The 21301-nt window shown below is 43.2% G+C and overlaps 1 protein-coding gene across 3 annotated transcripts in view; it reads left to right on the forward strand.

Annotated features, from left to right (window-relative positions):
* LOC144934487 (acid-sensing ion channel 1-like) overlaps positions 1-21301 on the forward strand; it is a 208458-nt gene that overhangs the window by 179394 nt on the left and 7763 nt on the right. For all 3 annotated transcript variants that reach the window (XM_078860300.1, XM_078860299.1, XM_078860298.1), the window contains 5 exons: positions 1048-1198; positions 16532-16588; positions 17600-17753; positions 18006-18097; positions 20968-21047. In XM_078860300.1, the coding sequence (XP_078716426.1) occupies positions 1048-1198; positions 16532-16588; positions 17600-17753; positions 18006-18097; positions 20968-21047 (534 nt within the window). The remainder of the gene's footprint in view (positions 1-1047; positions 1199-16531; positions 16589-17599; positions 17754-18005; positions 18098-20967; positions 21048-21301) is intronic.

A 21301-nucleotide genomic window follows, 5' to 3' on the forward strand; every position in this document is an offset into this window, starting at 1 on the left:
TGAATTAGCTTTGAATGTCTGATTTTCCAAAAAATGTTGCCACTTATTCACCATCCTCAGAATCTGTTGATTGGAAGACAATTTAAATACAGTTCTTATGACCAAGTGCCTTACCCACCAAGGATGAAAACCCATTACACACGTGTTAATGCAGAGAAACTGTGTTTAACATTCCGTTAATTGTATATTAATCGATTTAGCGTATAATCAACACCTATTTAAATATAGGCTGAGGTTAAATTAATTGAAACATGATTAATCTTGGGTGTTTTTTCCAACCCTGGCGGTGAAGCGAACGGCCACTGCTGCCCGATTTCCACCAGCGAGTCTCAGCACCGCTTACGTGGCTGTAATCTTTTAACAAATGGAAAATTTCCATGCAAATTAAACAATTATTTATGGCCGTGTCCGGGTATATCTGGTAGTATGAGATATACAAGCGCACACACACACAAGGTTAGTAAACAGGCCTCGTCTGTTCAAAGGAAAAGTCTGAGAGACGGCACCTCGGGCAACTGTGAAATAGATATTTAAGTACGACCTGCAAGTTTAAGCGAGTTCGCACAAATATATCACTTTTAGATGAGTAAAATCAAACAAATCGCCGATTGTTACTTATTCTTCCTCGGGTTATGCATCACATCCTCGAGTGTCGATGTGCTCTATTTTCAGATCAGCTACGTGACTTATCAGTGTAGAACAAATAAAGCAACAAACATATCTAAATTTCTGTCAGCATTTGCAGATACAATTCCAGCAGGCCACTCAACAGAAATGGGCTGTTGGTTCTATTGATCGTCAGGAAAATGGGTAATAATTATACGTCATAGTTTGTTTTCACATTATTTTCTCCCTTGTCCCCGTATAACCTTCCCCCTCCCGCCACCGATCCTGTATTCGCACACCCCCCCCCATTCACCCCCTCCATCACTTCACTCACCATCCCGACAAATTGTATCCCATTTCATTCGTCGTAATTCCCACGTCCACAACAACAACAACAACGTGCCCTTTTCTCTGCCTTCCTGACCCTTCCCCCCCTCGCAGCTGATTTATCTTCCGCCACCGTGGGGCGACTGTAAGAGCACGCCCATCTCCTCGGACTTCTTCGAGACGTACAGCATCACAGCGTGTCGCATCGACTGCGAGACGCGATACCTGGTCGAAAATTGCAATTGTCGTATGGTGCACATGCCCGGTGAGCCATGTGTCCGTGCGTCCAGGCCTACAGAGATGTTAACTACCTCACCTGGTATACAGGAGGTCGTGGGTTCGATCCCGAGCCTGACGCCTGCTGTTGTATATTTGGAGTTTGCATGTTCTCTTCCCACGATTGCATGGATTTTTCTGCAGTCACGAAAATTTCAAATCTAGATTTTCTCCAGGTCCTCTGGGGTTTCCCTACACTTTTAGAAACATTCTAGATTTGAAGCTTTCGTGACTGCAAGGATTCATACTCTTAGGTTTTTTCGGTAAAGTCACGTAGGTAAAAAAAATTTAAATTAATAAAAGTAAAATAAAACAAATTAAAAAAATTCACGTTGCTTCCGAAACGTCGTGAATTTTTTAAATTTGTTTTATTTTACTTTTATTAATTTAATTTTTTTTAGAAACATGCGTTGAGAGTATTTGACTGATATAAATGTACACATGAGCTACCGTTTGTGGCCAGGTCGCTTCTGTAAAAGAGCTAGAAAGCTTAGTGGGCATTACCCGGTGAATAAAAATAAGTAAAGAAAAATAGTACAGAAAGACAGAGCCGAGGTCACCACAAATGGCGCACATGGATCGATGGATGAAATGCGCCTTACAAGTGTAAATTATCATTGTTCTTTACCATTGCCCTACTCCCCTAATGCTCTGTTGTAACCCTGTCCCAAGGCATCCTCCCTGCCCCACCTCTATCCACTCAACAGCATGGATTTGGTGCGCCTCAGTTTAGTCGCTTGGCAGATTACACGTGGTGGGGTAAAGTGTGGCTACTCACACCTCTTCCAAGACGTCTGGCCAGTGTGGAAGAGTAGACCAATGTCCCCGAGATGTGCTCTCTCGAGCTGCCTTTAGTGGAGGCCCATCCACCAGCAGTAGTGTGAGCGAGCAATTGCAGAGTTGCACCTTGAACTTAACAACTTGACCTTCTTCACACCTGAGCTTTGTGTGCAGAGCTGACCCAGGTAGGTGCTTGCTGACGTCCCACAGGATGCCCGAGCCAAACAGGTTGAACTGTGCGCATCAAATGAACAGATGCTAAACAAACAGTGTGATACTGGTAGGAACCTCCTGGTTACACCAGCCCACAGGGGATTATTGTGTCCGTCCGTCCGTCGTGCATCAAAAAATGGGAGGTGTGGGGCTGGGTTGAGTGGGGAGGGTTGGGAGGGGCTGGGTGGGGAGGGTGGGGAGGGGCCGGGTGGGGAGGGGAGGGTGGGGAGGGGCTGGGTGGGGAGGATGGGGCTGGGTGCCGGGTGGGAGGGGTGGGGCTGGGTGGGGAGGGGCTGGTCACCCCGTGGTGCCCTTATAAAACTCAACGTTTAACCTACTCACGCCGGCTTGTGCCCGCCCTCACAGTCGGCTATATTTGCGGAATACACCACGCCGCCGTTGACCCTGGCCATTGACCGAGCAACCCAACGTTCCTACCAGCTCCCACCGCAGGAATGTGTTGTGAATTTCTTTGTGTAGGCCCCAGAGCTGCACGTAATATATCGCCCTTACTCGCACGCCTTCCCGCTCAGCGTTGCTGCCGTGTGACATGTGTTCAGATGTGCCATCGCATAATTCCCTTCAATTTAGGACTCTCTCAGAGTCCCCCCACTCTTTGCTCACACAGGGACCAAAATGATGATTGATATATACGCACTCGCACACACACACACACTCCACTAGCATTACTCAGCCCGCCTCACAATGGAGAGAAGACGTCTCATCGGCATGCGTTGCAGTGGCGAGCGGTGGGCGAATAATATTGGTGGGGGTCATAAACCCGTGGGCGTGGGGGGAGCGGGGGGAGCGGCGGATGGAGGGGCAGTGAGCTGGCCGTACGTAGTTTAAAAGGTTTAAAACGAGCGGGCAAGTTTGTTCACGTTTTTTTTTCTTGTATTTATTCACTCGTGAGTCCCAACCCCACCGATCCCCCTGTAGACAAAGCTACCGCTGCGTGGGTCGATTTCCCTGTTGTTGACTCCCCCCCCCCCCCCCTCTGTCACCCGTACTCCAGTGGTAAGCCATTCAACCTACTAGAGCTCACTTGTGAAATGTATACCATTTTCAATCAAATTGACAAGTTGCCAGGAAACTCATCACCCAGCAGTCATCGTGGCGATTCGCAATGCTTCTCACTCGCAGCATAATCATGAGCGAAGGCATGGGGAGCACCATCTTTTTCACCATCAAATACGGCGAACAGACTGCAACTTACACTAAGAAACTGTTTAGCTGCGTGAAACAAATAACATTTTTACTTATTCATGCACTGGTCATGCATAAACCATGCAACTTTTTATGAATTATTCATGAACGGTTGTAATATTTCAGTCGTGAGAGCCCTTTTTCGTCACAGTTGGGTTTGTGTGGGTCATTCACACCTGGAGTTGCTTTCATTTGTGGCCATAGACAGATCAAGTGAGGGGGGGTGGGGGTAAAATCGGCTGTCCTACTGGTCGTTTTCTCGACTGTTAACACCCACACTTATGCTGCTTCCTCCATTAAAGGCCATCAAGGTATGTGCCGGTGCAAATTCATTTTGCTTCCATCGAATGTTTGTACCCCCAGGGAAACGAATATTCGTTCCCACCAGCGAATATTGTTTGTGGCTAGGTTTAGGGTCACTTACAGAAAATGAAGCAAGCACAAACTTTCGGAAGGGAAACTAAATATGTATTCCTCGGCGGCACATATATTCGTTTTTAGGGGGAACATGTATTTTTTACAGAGGAAATTCTCTTGAAGACCTCAGATTACTCTACTAATGCCACCCCCTTCATTAATCCCTCGATCCCCAACTCTAAAGGCAGTCTTAGATTTAATAAATGGTAAGACTTTATTTTTGAAGTAGTGTATCCATTTTACATGCTCATAGTCATGCCAACTCCAGTTTCGTGAAATCCGACTCGCATAGTAAGTCGAGAGCTGTTTGTGAGCACTCAAACTGCAGAACGCTCAAGTGCCACGCTTCCGGCGTGACACTCACATACTTCGGTGCTTTCTCACAAGCTCATGGTGATGCAGACAAATCTCGCGTATTTCTGGTTTGGGGTAAAATTGCTCTGTAATACCAAAGCATCATATTAGCCACAAATCTTTTTTTTTTAATTGGAGTCCACAAACACAGTGGCAATCCCCACATCTTCTACTGCACCCCTCCGCTACTGGCATTTCTTTTATGATTTTCAGCAACAGTACAAAAACAAAAACAGAGAATCGGATGGAGCACACAGTTATCAAGTGACCAATGCACATCTATAATACCATCTTCATCCCCAGATGGGATCTAGAAGGATAGACCCAAGTACCGTTGCACTAATAATATGGGAACCTCATTTGCCAGTAAAAATATGATAATTGTTTTTTTTACCCTTCTATCTGGCAAGAAAACTGACACCTTTTTACAAGGAGTCATGTTTGCATAGACCGCAATACCTGCAGTCATAATGAAAACAAAAGACATAACTCTGATAATGTGCATTGTCCTTGAAGTTGATTGGTCCACACCCGAGACAGCTTTCCTTAGAGCCTAGTCTCACATGGGTTGGACCAGATGACGCCAAAAGGCGCGCAACTCAAAGACAATGCACCATCAGAGTATGAGAGCTCGGGGCAAGCATCTACAATATGGGAACCTCATTTGCCAGTAAAAATATGATAATTGTTTTTTTTACCCTTCTATCTGGCAAGAAAACTGACACCTTTTTACAAGGAGTCATGTTTGCATAGACCGCAATACCTGCAGTCATAATGCAAACAAAAGACATAACTCTGATAAAATGCACTGTCAATTATCATATTTTTACTGGCAAATGAGGTTCCCATATTGTAGATGCTTGCCCCGAGCTCACATACTCTGATGGTACATTGTCTTTGAGTTGTGCGCCTTTTGGCGTCATCTGGTCCAACCCATGTGAGACTAGGCTCTAAGGAAAGCTGTCTCGGGTGTGGACCAATCAACTTCAAGGACAATGCACATTATCAGAGTTATGTCTTTTGTTTGCATTATGACTGCAGGTATTGCGGTCTATGCAAACATGACTCCTTGTAAAAAGGTGTCAGTTTTCTTGCCAGATAGAAGGGTAAAAAAACTATTACCGTTGCACTGTCTGTATACTCGATAAATATGCCACTATCCAGTCCACCATACCAGCAAAAGAAACACTTTCCCAACTTTAGAAAGCTGCACTCTGTGCTGTTCAGTACAGTGAACGTATTGAGATGGCTCCTCTTGGATGAGGTGGCCAGTAGCGCTGCTGTGTGGGCCACCATGAAAGGGATATTACCACGGAGAGCCAACGTGGGTGGCCGTCCAAAGGGACATTTGGTGGTGCAGGGCTCAGCCCATCAGCCTCCTAGCGCTGTCCCTGGTACTGAGCCTGCTAAGGCGAGGCCTCGGTCAATCTGAGCCCATTAATCTCAGGGCGGAGTGCGTGTTCATCAAAGACTGTATACACTGACACACACTGACGCACGCTGCACATGACATTGGCAATGCTCAGTCGATACGCTCTGTAATGCCTGTGAAAAAGATGGCAGGTAGCGCAGCGCCATTAACAGCTGCAGTCGATACGCACGGTTCCCGTGGGCCTCGGTAATACCCGCGGAAACAAAATGGGGCCTTCTTGTAAACAAGCTTCATTTCGCTTAATAGAGCTGACCCGCACAGAGAGATAAATGTGTGCTTTGGTGCATAAACAAAGCGTGGCAACAGTGAGCGGCTGATGCATTGATAAATATATTTTAAGTAAAATAAATAAATTATCGTGTTATATTATGTAAACATTGAAGTGCATTGTCTCTGTGCATAAATAAATATAACTCAAAATAATAAATCCATCACAGTACTTCATTATGAGAGTTAACAAGCAATTTGAACCACATAGCTGAAAATGCACTGCATTTAATCAGGCAAATATGGGTTAGAATTATATCCAGTGTCATCCTGACCTGCATTGCTTCAATAAAAGCAATGTACACGCGCACACTACACACACGGTGTGTGAATGTTAAATAATTAATATTTCCATTTACATTTTAACCCCTTTTCAGTCCCCATTAATTACTTTCACAATTGCTCTTTTTATATGAATAATTATGGACCTTTAGACTATCTGTTCATGGGTTTTCTTTGCAATTTTCACCATAAGGTATCTGGATATAATATACACAACAATGTTTTCACACATGAAAGCTTCAGAGATTTTAAAAAACCCATAGGTCTCATTTTTTTTTCAATGACTGCTGTTCAACTTAGGAGTCACAATTTCCATCTCCGTTCTGCATGTGCCAGCTCGTGTTTCCGTAAATATTTATTTCTACTTTTTTTTGCAGCACATTGAAAATTGTGTCCACGTCAACCTTCACGGGGCTTAGAACAAAAATAGACAGGTGGTCCCACGGCTTAATTTCTCACCGAATATTTTCAGATCGTTGATAGGCTGGAGGTGTCACGTGACTGTGAACCACAGCCATAGCAAGAGGAACACCTCAGCCAAGTGGCGATATGTATGTACATTGAACTTCTTCCACACCATATCTTTCAGCTCGCTGACCCAGACAGATCTGGCTAAAATCAGCCCAAGGTGGTCTTCTCTTGTAAGGTAGAATCACATTCCTCCAACAACCTTGAGAAAATTCACTCCTCAATTTCACCTCCGATGGACTCTTGAAGAAGATAGGCAAAATGACATCTGTCATGAAATTCCCTCACTTTTCATCAGACCTGTTCAAATTCTCCGAGGAACAATATGGGACTGTGTCAGTATCCAGCCGCCTTTTGGCTTTGAGAATAATTGTTATCTTACTGGAATGTGGAGACTCATTGCTATTGCCTGAGAGTTTGATCTCAGATGCTGGGCATAACACTGCTGGAACAGAAACAGTGTGTGCGCTGTTTAACTGGCGTACATGAATCCTAGTTCAAACTGTAAAGACATTATTTTTCGAAGAAATCCAGTGCTCTTTTGTGAACGCTTGACTAAGCATATCTCACAGTTATATCAGTCGGGCGGGTGTTGAATCATAGTAAGGGTTTTAGCTTTTTTCAGACGTATGGTTTTCTTTGACACATGCACACAATATCATAGAACTACAACGATGCCTTTAAGGGAGCCTTGTGCAGATACATTGCAGGAAGAAATAAAATACCACGATTGTGTGCCAGCATTTCAGCGTCATTGTTGTATAATCACCAAGTGTGCCCAAATCTTGTACTTGTCTGAGATATCGACCTGGCCCAGTCCACACAATTGAAGCAACAGAGCTCTAAGCGATTGCTCCAGAGTTTCCCCGGGTTTTTATTGTCAGACAACCTTGAAGGGTGATGCAATAATATACACTTACATGGCGCTGTTGCTACCAGATCGTAATAGCCGTGGCACAAACAGAAAGCCCAGAGGCCCGTTGCCAACATTCATGATTGTTTCCCAAACACCGCCACTGCTCATTCAGCGGCAGTGGAATTCATTATCTTGGAGAGGTTCGACTCTGGTGGGAGGTTATATATAGCAGCGGACCTTGTCCTCCAGCTATGCCGCTGGCAATATGTGCCCTGATCCGTGCGGCAGACGAGCTGGGAATGTAACCAATGTGTGTGTCTAATTGCACGCGTCTCCATACTGAAACAGACGTGCGAAGCATTGAATGAGCAGGGGTGGGGGGGGAATTATAATTTGTGTGGGGGGGGGGGAGAGTCCTGGACATTTTGTTGGGGTTTGCGGAGTGCTGCATAATGCGGTTCAGCACTTATGAAGCTGATGGCCCCGCGTCCATGGGAGATTGTGGCATGAATTGACAGTCACTATCTCTTTTAAAATATGCAAATGTGCAACGGCAGATTATAGCTCTTCAGAGGATGTGTGACAGCTCTATTCTGGCTGTGCACATCTCTTTAGCTTATTGTCCACAGTGTTTAATCTGAAATACTTTTAAGTTTGAATGGTGATGGCCATCAAGGTCATTGACTTAATTTTCACATGTGAGAGCACCCGAACACAAAGAAGCAATGAAATTGCAAGAACATCCGGTATAATTATGCATTCATCACTTTGCACGGTCATGGAAATGTACATTGCAGGTATCACCAACAGAACACCCGTAATTGTTGCCACTCAGAATAAAATGGATTGTGTACGTAATAGGTATGTGGAAAATGTATTGTCCCTCCGTAAGATTATCATCACTGTTTGGAATGGAAAGTAACCGGTTATTGTCGGATTGAACGACTAGCCACTATCAAAGAAATGTAGAATTTCCACGATGGGGCCAATAATCTCAATGGAGATGAATGCTGAAGTCAGGAAGCAGGTCCGAAATTCTTGTAAGTGGTGAAACCACATTGATCGCTCGATCTGTGTGCCCAGCTCTTGAGCCTGGTGAACCTTTCACTTTCAAACATTTGACCTCAATAAAACAATTAATTTCTTCGCAGAAAAGTTCAACAGTTGCACCACAACTCCCATGATAAATGCCCTACCCGATGCGTGCACATTCACATTTGCGAAGGCAATTATGTATTATCTCGGTGGAGCAGAAAACATAATTCTATTGCAAAAAAAACATTCCAGCAAAGTATTCAAAGCTCTGGCGAGATCGCCTATAAGTCATTAAACGACAACAAAAAAACGAAGTTTAAATTGTGTTGATTAAGCCCGTCGTCGTTATGCTTGAAGAATGCCAGCAATTTATAATGACTACCAAAAATGTTGCCTTGGTATAATGTTTAGTCCACTGGACTTTCTATCCAGCGATTGCTAGTACGATCTTCTGGCGTGGCTGTTGAAACAATGGGCTAGTTTATTAAATCCCCCTGCCTCCATCCACCCACTAGTACAAATGTGTACACCACTGTTATTCCATCGGCAATTAGTGTGTGTGTGCTGGGATAACATGTGGGAACGCCAACCTCTTTCATAACATCTGTCCAGCGTGGAAGAGTAGGCCAACATTCCCTCTAGAGGGGCTCTCTGGAGCTGAACACTCGTGGAGGCCCTTCCACCAGTAGTATCATGGGCAAGATATTTCAGGGCTGCACCTTTGCCATCACCATGTGAGGAAGAATTCGCTGACCTCAACGGTATGGGACCACAAGCCGCTACGACACGCTGTGACTGATCCCCAGAGCGACTCATTTCTGTCAAAGATGAGCAGTAGTTTTATGAGAAAACACCTTTCATAACAGAAGTTTATATAACTGGAATGAGGTGTGAAATAAGTCATCAAAGAAGATGATGAGTTACGAGATTCATCTGTTTTTATTTATAGGACAAAATGTAAGAAAAACGATAGAGGCAAGGAAATGGCTTATATTGATCACAATTCTCCTCTGTGGACACCAACATAATCCCTTTTTTCTGTTGAGTTACAGCTACGGTGTGTTTTTGCCGATTGGAGAAGTGAAGTTTGCAAATAAATAATTTAATAGTTTCACTGAACAGCCTCATAAAGCGAGCTGTAAAACATTATAAAGGTGCTTCGCCAATCGATAAACTATATAAATTCTAACAATAATGAAAATAAAACAAGCTTTACGAAAACAAACAAAAGTAAAAGTAATAAAGAGTGTAAACTGGAAGACGCAATTTAATTTACAAGGAAGACATCTCTTAAACGTAATGCTGGTCATTTTTACTTGCCATAAATACCGCGCAGTTACGTGTGGTCCGGCGAGGACTGCCTGAAGGGGGAGCTGATCTCCTTTCATTATAATAATATCACAACTTCTACTTCTGCCGCACACGGTATTCATTCACTCTTGTAGAGAGAGAACGACTCAGAGGCGAGGAGAGGAACCACAGACAAGTAAGAAGATGATGAGCCGGCAGCCAACAATGTCCCAAGCTCTCTCTATATATGAAGGTGATATCGGCCCATTAATGAGTATTTGCATGGGGAGGAAACCGGAGCACCCGAAGAAAACCCATTACATGCGAGGGGGAAACACGGTATACCATGCAATCCGTGCAGGTTGGAATCCACATGTTTGTTGTACTGCCTTCTCGTGGCGAGCCGGGGTTATGACACCTCGACGCCCAGTGGAAGTGAGTTTCAAAACATTTGTTTACGATCCACCAATCCTCGCCGTCTGAAATTCTGGATTACAGGCTTGTCACGCCACTGCTGCCAACGCAGAAAGACTGCTTTGGTTCATCATTTTGGGTGGCCACAGACATCATGTGCTGGACATTTATGTAACTAATTACAATTAAAGCAATTTTTCTTCTTGGTTCTTTCGGTAAAGTCACGTAGAATGGAAATAATAAAAATAAAACATAATAAAATAATTCTCACGACGTTTCGGCCACAACGCAAGCAGCCGTCCTCAGGTGAAGACCAGGTCTGTCGGGGAGACATCGTCTATTATTATTGTTTTATTTTTATTATTTTTATTATTTTATTTAATATTATTTTATTATTATTTCCATTCTACGTGACTTTACCGAAAGAACCAAGAAGATGAATCCCTGCAGTCACGAAAGCTTTAAATCGAAATTTAAAGCAATTTTGATAGTGTTATGTATGCATGGAAAATGTATGTTGAAATTCCTTCGCACCGCAACATTGCCAGCTGTGCTAATCAGAGGTGTTATTAGAATGATGAGCTTTTATTTTTACTAGGATCTCAAAGCCAGCGTATTTTTGGTACACTTGTGGTTTTTTTTATGAAACAGGAGCCCTTTGAGGTTCTTGCAGCCCTAAGCTCTTGCTTAGATTTCTTGTGCCTAATGCCACCACCGCTAATGTCCACCTGATGAGCTGTGCATTGCTTTGTCCAATGCTAACGTTTTCTCAGGTTTAAATTTAACATTGACAAAAAAAATCTAAAAACTGCCTTAAAATGTAAGTGATTTTTTGTAGCACAGCATATTCATATTTTATTTAGGTGAGTTGAATTTTTAATGCGCAAAGCTTCGGCCGTTAAAAGATCTGGCATAGTTGTAGCATTAAATAAGTGAACGAGGCACGCGCGTGAACCCACAAAGTGGACGTATCCCACGCTTCAGTGGCGATTGCAGGAGACAAATGTGCAGCGTGACACGTTGTGTTTGTGTCACTGTCAGATGTGGACAATCGATTAATTGAAGGCGAAAGGTTTTGTTGAATTGTATTGCAACCTGGATTCACTTCCACACCTTGTGTGTACCTGTGACCAAATCACCGTGATGAATGTGCCTGATCTCGTTAGATCTCAGCAACTAAGCAGAGTTGCGGCTAATCAGTCTGGTATGGAAGACTGCATGGGAATTAGTAGGTGTTGTAGGCTTAGGCTGCGAGGTAGCCAAGACATGGCAGCAGAGCAATGAATGTGTGAGATATCTGTGTGTGGAGTGGTATCCTTCTCATGTGCATTGGTTTTCTCCGCATAAACCCAGTTTCATCCTACATTTCAAATTCTCATCTATGCAATTTATCTTCTTGGTTCTTTCGGTAAAGTCACGTAGAAGGGAAATAATAAAATAATAAAAATAAAACATAATAAAAAAATTCTCACGACGTTTCGACCACAACGCAAGCAGCCGTCCTCAGGTGAAGAACAGTCATTCAGACTCTGTCTTCTCGACAGACCTGTTCTTCACCTGAGGACGGCTGCTTGCGTTTTGGCCGAAACGTCGTGAGAATTATTTTATTCTGTTTTATTTTAATTATTTTATTATTTCCATTCTACGTGACTTTACCGAAAGAACCAAGAAGATGAATCCCTGCAGTCACGAAAGCTTTAAATCGAAATTCAATGCAATTTAGTTAAACATGACAGTACAGGACCCTCCTTAAGAAATAGTCTTGAGACCCATTGAGCTATTCCTGGAAAAACAAACAACTGATATCATCATTTGAGTGGGAATAGTGGTATAGTGTACACTGCTGGATGAACCTGGAAACCTGACTTTGAATCCTGGCCACGGCTCATAGTTGTGGAGAGTGGGACATGAACTTGTGCTGGGCGCCATGGTGGCGAGATGTTAACTACTCTTGCCTGGTATACAGGAGGTCGTGGGTTCGATCCCTGTATATTTGGAGTTTCCATGTTCTCTCTCCCCACGGTCGCGTGATTTTTTTCTCAGGGTCCTGGGGTTTTTTTCCTCCACATTTTAGAAACGTGTGTTTTGAGTATTAAGCTGTTATAAATTTCCACGGGATTAAATCACTTCGTTGAGTAATCATTTACAATAGCCAAGTCGCTTCTGACAGGGAGCTGCTTAGCTCAGTTGGCCTTACCTCGTAAAATAAAAAGAAAATAGTTTAGTTTTATACTCTTAGTTTTTTCGGTAAAGTCACGTAGGTAAAACATTGAAATACAAATAAATTAAAATAATATAATAATAAATCACGACGTTTCGGAGGCAACACAAGTCTCCGTCATCAGGTGGGACCGTCACAGCCAGATTTGCTGTATCAATACATTTTTATTAATTTTAATTTCAATGTTTTACCTAAGTGACTTTACCGAAAAAACTAAGAGTATGAATCCTTGCAGTCACGAAAGCTTCAAATCTAGTTTAGTTTTAGTTTCATCCTCGACCCCTGTCCACCACCTGACACTGACCAGGAGGTTGAGATACGGTCATGCGACCCCCACACCCGACTGGCAGTGGGTTGCCGAAGGGCTGTAAATTATTTTTTATTGTAGAAAAAAACACGTATAATAAATGCTTTAATCTTGACTTGAAGCTTTCGTGACTGCAGGAATCCATACTCTCTGGTTCTTTCGGTAAAGTCACGTGGGTAGAAAAAAGAATCAAATAAAACACGACGTATTCTTAGGTTTTTTCGGTAAACACAAGCGGCCGTCTTCAGGTGAGAAAAAAAATGATCTGCTGTTGTGGCTTTATATAGAAATTTACACCTACTAAAGACGATCTAATTCTGTGCACAATTAGGTCAACTTTAAATCTAGTTAACTAGCCTTTTGCCCGTCCAAGGACGGGTGTATTTCAGTAAATCTAAAACTTGCAAGCGAAAATCAGACCACGACGTGATATATTCATTGCATCCAAGCGTGTGCAATTTGTCAGGGTGCGGTGACACAGACTTATTTCATTTAAAGGTTATGATCCCATGTTCATCATGACGTCTTTTTTACTTTGATGTCTCAATAGCGTTACGGAGAACACGTGACGTGGGGTTCTGCCTTTGTAGTGAGGGTTGTGAGTTGACGCCGAGGAGGGGGGAGGAGGCGCCTCGCCCCCCATGTGGAGTGACGTCACCCGCTAATTATTATTAATAGGGGGAGGGGGGTGTCCATTTGGAGGACGTCACCTGTTCATGAATATTAATGAGGGGGCTGGTCGATGTGGAGCCCCGTCACGCGCGTTAAGGACAGACATTCCTCGGTGATTATAGTCGTTATAACGAGGATGTGGTGACAACATTAAATGTGATTGGCACAGTACTGTCACATTCTCTGTAGATTATAAATTATAAATGTCACTTTATTGTATAGCAATACTGAGCAATGCGTTGACGGAGCTTCGAAGATAAAATCATAATATGCTTAAACGAATTATATTTTTGATATCCAAAGGGTAAACACAATCAAGAATGTTTCACATCCAGACAGCACAGATAAGAGAAGAAAATACCAAGAAAATGATCTCTCATGCAAACATGCGCACAGTGATTGTGATCTAATGGGTAACTTAATTTGTCAAACTCTAATCTCAGTGCTGCGAGGCTGCACTGCATGTGTTTGGCATACATTTAAATCCTGGAGCATATTTTGGAATTAAATGCCTGGGTGATTGCTCACAGAGCTTTGTTAATCGTATCGAGTGTAATGCAGCTGATTCCGTTGGCGTCAGCTAGGTGGAATACGCAAATTGGCGTCGGACCTAGGGTGCTCGTAAAATTAAACATTATTGATGGCATGCGACTGGCATGCACCACACTGTTTGCAGCATACCCCAGCACATGCGCAACTCCAAAAGGCCATTAACATTCACGCATCACGAGCGTTTGCTTGTTATATATAGAAAAAAAAATTAACCCTTAAACTGCTGGCGTTTAAGTGTGAATTTTAATTGCGGAGCACGTGCTAATGTCTGAATTATAATCTTGTAATCCAGGTTAAGTCCACATCACCACGCGTGCTTTGTGTGAACAACGTGGTACTTTAAAGACGTCTACTGATTTCAATTGCAAAACTCTGCATTAGTACAAGGGCTTCAAACTGGCTGGAGTTTAGATATGGCAATGGTTGCTGTTTCGTGAAGACTCAGATGTTGAATGAATCATTTATATTCAATCGTCTTTTCAGCCTCAAGAAATTTGGCAGTCAAAACAGGCCATTTAATTATGTAGTTTGTTGTCGAAATTTCCTTTTGTTGCTTCTTTTATACAAGGCAATTTAATTTACAGAACTCAGACCGACAAAATGCAGCAAATGTTAAATGTAATTTATAGTTGTGAGTTGAAATGTTCATCTTGACCTAAAAAACACGATGGATTGAATTTCAAACAAATTTTGTATTGGAAGCTAGATATTACAAACGATTTGCATACAGCAGTTGAATCCAGCCGCGATATAAATAAAATCTGACCATGCATGCCAACACTGAGCAAGCAATAGTTATTCCTTATTTAACCAGATGATAAGCCATTTCAGACTTTTTAATCTCTTGCATGGGAGACTTCCGTAACCTCACTGGCGAATCATAACCGGAACAGTGAAACCGACGCCAATCCTCTGACCACCAAATAGACATGCGAACACTGCGAGGGAGTTTACGTGTTTACTTGTCAGTTACAACCTTCCCATCAACCAAGACCTCAACAATGTACATTGACCGTGGACCAAAGTCACGATTTCCCTCCTGGAATTTCCATTGCTGTCACCATTCTAGAATCTCACCCAGATGTGGAAGAACGCTGGGAAACAGAGTGGAACAATGCAGACATCCAGAATAAACACCTAATTCGGGACTTAAACATCGGCACATCTTGGCTTTAAGACTCCTCCTTAAAGACATTGGTGTAACCATCAACCGCATCAGAACATCAACAGGCCCATGTGCACATTTCCTTCATAAATGGAAAATTTAAAACAAGCTGCAGTGCGATTGTGGCCAACCAACCCAAACTATGGACCACAGAGTAAACCACTGTAGTCTGTATTCCTTCAACGGAAGAACAGCAAAACTACCCAAACTCACTCCTGAAGCCCTCACTGTGCTACGAGACCTGGACACTATGAGATCTCTTTTACCAGTGGCAAAATATAGTAGCAGGTTTTTACCCTTTTAAACCGGTACATAACTGACACCTTTATACAAGGCATCATGTTTGCAATTACCACAACACAAGTAGTCAAAAAAAGCAAACAAAAAGAAGCAACTCTGATAATGATAATAATATGCACTCTAAAGAAAGCCGTCTCGGGTGTGGACCAATCAACTTCAAGGACAGTGCATATTATTATCATTATCAGAGTTGCTTCTTTTTGTTTGCTTTTTTTGACTACTTGTGTTGTGGTTATTCCAAACATGATGCCTTGAATAAAGGTGTCAATTTTGTACCAGTTTAAAAGGGTAAAAACCTACTACTACGAGACCTGGACATTTGCATTTAGCTCCTCAACATTATTCCATACGAAGAATAGAACTAGCGAATCACATTCATGGGACAGACTGGTGTTTTTTTTGTGTATGTGTATATGAATACTGATCACGAACAACCCTTGTAGCGATCTAATTTTTACAGAAAGACCCAGTACGTCGGTGCGTGCCCACATAGCAGAAGTCGCAACCGGGTACCCGATACCCGTACCCTACCCGATACCCGGCTACCCGTACCCGGCCGGGTATGGGTACGGGTACCCGTTTGCGACCCTGGTGCGGCCGGGTACGGGTACGGGTAGGCCGTGAGTGACTGGTGAGTAACCGTTTGTCACTCATTTCCCAACGTCTTGTCTTTTCTCACAATTTAAGTTCCTAGAATCAACCCACCCGCGCCTGCAACATGGCTTCATCCCAGAGGTCGCAATCGGGTACCCGTCCCCGTACCCTATCTGATACCCGGCCGGGTACGGGTAGCCGGGTATCGGGTAGGGTACGGGTACGGGTACCCGTTTGCGACCCTGGTGCGGCCGGGTACAGGTACGGGTAAGGAATCAAAACCCGTTTGCGACCTCTGCCACTTAGTCCTGTATTTGTAACTGCCACGTGCAGTGGTGGAGTGAGAAACCCACCGAGGAGGACAACATCTCCTCCATCTCATCTCAGCAAGCAATGAGGTCGTGTGCCCTGTGTGTCCGTGACAGGCAGAGGGACACCAGCAGCCGCTGTAAACACAGAGAACCTCCCTGACCTCTCCACTCTTATCTTTGCTGCAGGAGATGCCCCCTACTGTACCCCGGAGCAGTACACGGAATGTGCCCGCCCTGTACTCGGTACGTACAACACAGGCACCTTGTGCCACCTAATGATGAACACATAATCCCATGTAACACTCACATGTCTTGTATTGGCTTTTGTGGATAAGGGTTTCTCTCCGTTTTTTTTTTACTTTGTGGGACTATGTTTTTATTCACATTTTTATTCGAACTGTTCTCATCGGGATCGTGTCAGGAGATGAAATGTCCTTTCGGAGCACTTCCAGAGTGATGCATCACCATGCAATGAACAAAAAGCGCCCACTGAGGATATACCACAGAAATTCATCTGACATCTCTTCAAGTGACCTTTTTATATGCACACTATGGGGCATACTTTCCAATTTTCTCTTTGACAGAGCAATGTTCAACACACGTAATTCAACCTAATAAAAAAAATAATTGTCAAAGCGATGGTTTATCCGCATCAAACAAAATACCAAATTTAACATGAAGGGTTTTTACTGCAGTCATTGGTGATTCTTCTTATATCTTCTTCATTTAATAACCTGGTTTAATCACAGATATTTGTCCAGATTTGAACCCAGAATCTCAAAAATGTTGGCTCAGTTCAATGACCTCTAAGCCGCCCAGCCACTTCACGGAAAATATATTTTAAAAATAAAGTTTTGCCAAAACAATATTGAGTACATGTAATGATCCATGACAGCTTATAATGAGTTTGTGTACGATATTGCTTTTACGTTGAATGGGTTTCATAGATTATATATGGTTTATATTGTGTCCTTGCCCATAACATATGCTAAACCAGCAGCATTTGTTTAACAAACCTGATTACTGCTGATGAAACCAAAAATGTTGAAATCGGTCCAGAATTTGTTTGCTTAAATAAATTGTGTTCTTGAAAGACAATGGGCTGATGAACTTAAACATATTTGTACCGATATGTGGACACAGAGAGTGGAGTGGTTCTGCTAATGTTTGTTTCCTTGAGGACCACATTGCAGCTGCAGCTATAATTCTTTGCCAGACGACCAGAGTGAACCACTATCCCCTTGTCTGTCACAGACGTCTTGGTGAAGAGGGACAATGACTTCTGTTTATGCGAGACGCCGTGCAACATGACACGCTACGGGAAGGAACTCTCCATGGTCAAGATTCCAAGCAAGGCCTCGGCCAAATACCTGGCCAAGAAGTACAACAAGACAGAGGCGTACATCGCGTGCGTGCACTTTCTGTCCCGATTGCGATGTAACTGGTGGCTTTTGGCTAATATCTACACACACACGAAGTCTGTGCCCACGACTGTGAATTCGTGAGAATCATCTGAAACGTTGTGTTGATATTGGTGTACCCCAATCTCACAAGAACATCACATAAACGTTCCTGTGTTTTTGACATTTTCAGCAAGACGAGGGGCTGCCATTGTCACAACGGGATGCATGACATCTGAAATGTGTTCTCCTTTTCATAGGGAAAATGTGTTGGTGCTGGATATCTTCTTCGAAGCCTTGAACTATGAGACGATTGAGCAGAAAAAGGCTTATGAGGTGGCTGGACTGCTCGGTCAGTGTTTAAGCACCTTCATACACGCATATTGCTCACCTTCATACACCTAACCCAGTGGTTCTCAACCTGGGTTCGATCGAACCCCAGGGGCTCGGTGAGTCAGTCTCAGGGGTTCGGCGGAGGTTAAGACACACACCCAACTCATATTATTGTGCACCAGTAAAACATATACCTATGTTTTGAATTTGAAAAAATCATATTTTATTTTTCCAATTAAGAAGGGTTCGGTGAATGCGCATATGAAACTGGTGGGGTTCGGTACCTCCAAAAAGGTTAAGAACCACTGGCCTAACCTGTCCTGGTTTTCCCAGGAGCGTCTTCTTTTTGAGGTAGCTTCCGGGAAATATTTTAGTCTTTCCCCAGGACATTAAGTCCTGATTTTTTTGTTGTTGTGAATTGTGTAACAGTATACCACTCACAACAATGCATCCACGTGTCGTTCTCCCCTATCCTGGTAAGTTTTTCACGGCATGTCCCATCTTCTTGTACCTCGAATGTTGCCACCTTACCTACTTGTACCCTTTGATGGGAAGCCAAGGCAGTGTTCCCACACTCCCTGTGGTATGGCCATTACATGCATCAGTTTGATTATTATGCACACAGCGCTCACCCTAAACAATGTGTGCCGGGGATGACATCTATTCGCCTCTGGAGCTCCACACGCAGGGAAATACCCATAATTCCTCGGCGGTGACTTTTGACAGTGAGGAAAGTGGAATAGAAACACTTAATCTACTCGCTTTTGCAGACTGAAACAAGAGAAAGAGTTTTACGGCTTGAATGGCGCACCTTTCTACCGTATGTTACACGAAGCGATTTCAACGTATTTAGCGGCGTGGTGCCCCAATGTACAAGTAAATCAGCAGATAGCAAAGCGTGTGCCAAATTGTCTCCCTTTGTTTACGCCGGAACAAACAGTAACTCGTAAGGTGGTGTTTATTTTTTTTTATCAGAGATGATGTTTTAAGTCCACACACTTTAATTATGTTTTTTTAAATATATAACTAGCTTTACTACCCTGCTTCGCCCGGCCGCCTTTGTCTTCCCATTGGCGATGTTCACACACCACACGAGTTACTCGTTTGAGGCTGAGTCGCTGGGTTCATAGCGCAGCACGCTAACCACTACACTACCGCTCCCCACACACACACACGCGTGCGTGCGTCCATAGGTACACACACACGCGCTTGCTGCAGATACACAACTTTCAGGGTGCGTACGGCAGTAAACGACTGAAATAATAAAGCAATGCTGCGCGAAGAACGCCTGAGACCTGCAACACATTTGTATGGCACTTTACCCGCGATCACACGGGTCACATGCCAGATGTGACGTCGCAGCTCACTTGCCGTGCACAATATATGCATAATTGCGCCCCCCCCCCCAAAAAAAAATATACAAAAGTCTATTTTTATAAAGTTTTCATGCTGTCCAGTCTGGAAAGTACCCACATGGCAAATTTCAAGTTTGTTGCATGTCGGGAAGTACGCTAAACATTTTGAACAGATACACATATTCACAAATTTCCCTTTTATAAATATAGAAGAAGAAGATTGTATCATACCCACTGAGAACTAAATGATTGTTTCATTTGCATTCATTGGCTTCTAATAGCGTTTTGCAGTTGCAGTTTACAACTATTCATGCGTAATTTTCTTCTCCAGTTACTATGTAATTATGCGGTAATTACAGTTTTGTTTTACAGTCTTTTATAATATATTGCTAATTATTTGAAGTAGTTCAGACTGTAAACTACTGTCTGTAATATTCTTATGTTCTGCTAAGAATAAAAGTGTGTTACCCTCATTAACCTCGCAATGCTTGTTCTGCCAGAGATTTGATTATAGGGTTGACATTCAGCCAGTCATCACAGGAGGGGGACGGGGCGTGAGGGGTGGGGCAATAGCGCATTTGCTCCCAGAACGATAAACACCTTGGGATACAAATATATATATAAAAGCTGCTGGACCGCCTGACTGCAGACAATAAATTAACCACCTGTGGTGGCGGTCTGTCAGTTGAGTGTTAAGGAAATCTTGGAATGGAAGATAAGCTGGGTTGGAGAAAATTGGAGAAAAAAAAATATAACGGGAATGCCAGAGATGTCTTCTGAGAGGTGGTCCACTCAAAATGACCCGGGCGGTGTTGAATGAGCCACGACCGCTGTAGACTTCACTTTTCGTCATCGACAGATCTGTGAGTGTATCAGACTGCCTGTGGCATTCCACGGATTTTTATTTTTACATTTGTTTTGACCACATCATCAGTGGCATGCTTTCTAGTTTACAGTATTGGGCGGTGATATTCTGCAAAACAGTGTGCGCCAAAAGGAGGAAATTACTGCAACGCTGCATTTTTTTTTAATTGAGGCCATTACTTTGAGCAAATGTCTCATGGCGGGTGTCCATGCTGGACGCTGTGAGCCTTGCTGTGCAGGTCCGTCGCTGCCACTGCTCACTTTACTCTGCTGTCATTATTTACATTTTTATTATTTATACGTGAGCTACATGGCCAGCCGCTTCGTGCAGTAAGAAGCCACCCGTCGCATCGCAAGCATCGTCTTATAATAATTACACTGCCTGGCAGTCAGTGCAGCCAGCGGCCCAGCCCATAACAACGCCACATGGCTCCCGGTGAAAAAAATAAAACGGCCATTTGGTGAAGCCCAACCGATTGACGGCGTTCCCTTGGAGATTGCCTCGGGTTATTTTTTTTATTAAGATTAACATAAGCTGAAAAAGTCAATCCCTGAAAATGTAAGTCGGTTCATAAAGGGTATCAGATTATGGGAGATGGAGTAAATAGGTGTGACCGAGTGAGAGAAAAATAACTGATCTCACACCCTTCTCGCATTCTTACACAAACAGGGGACATTGGAGGACAGATGGGCCTGTTTATTGGGGCCAGCATTCTGACCATCCTGGAGATATTTGATTACGTGTATGAGGTAAGCAATGCTCAGTCGTTCATGCATGTGCAGCCAAGACTTTTCCCTGATGATACACAGAATGCTGTAAATCACAATGTTGGATTTGTTGAAATGTGTTGGAAATGTCCAATATAGAATTAGCCATATATAACTCACATTTATATTAAATGTCTTGGCTCTGCTTTATTTGCTGAACCCACTGTATTATTAAATGTACAGTAACGTTGACTTTAAACATTCATATAAGCAATACTGTGATAACAATTTTTACT

Source organism: Lampetra fluviatilis, chromosome 10 (genome assembly GCF_964198595.1).
Source record: "Lampetra fluviatilis chromosome 10, kcLamFluv1.1, whole genome shotgun sequence".
In the NCBI taxonomy this organism is placed as follows: domain Eukaryota; kingdom Metazoa; phylum Chordata; class Hyperoartia; order Petromyzontiformes; family Petromyzontidae; genus Lampetra; species Lampetra fluviatilis.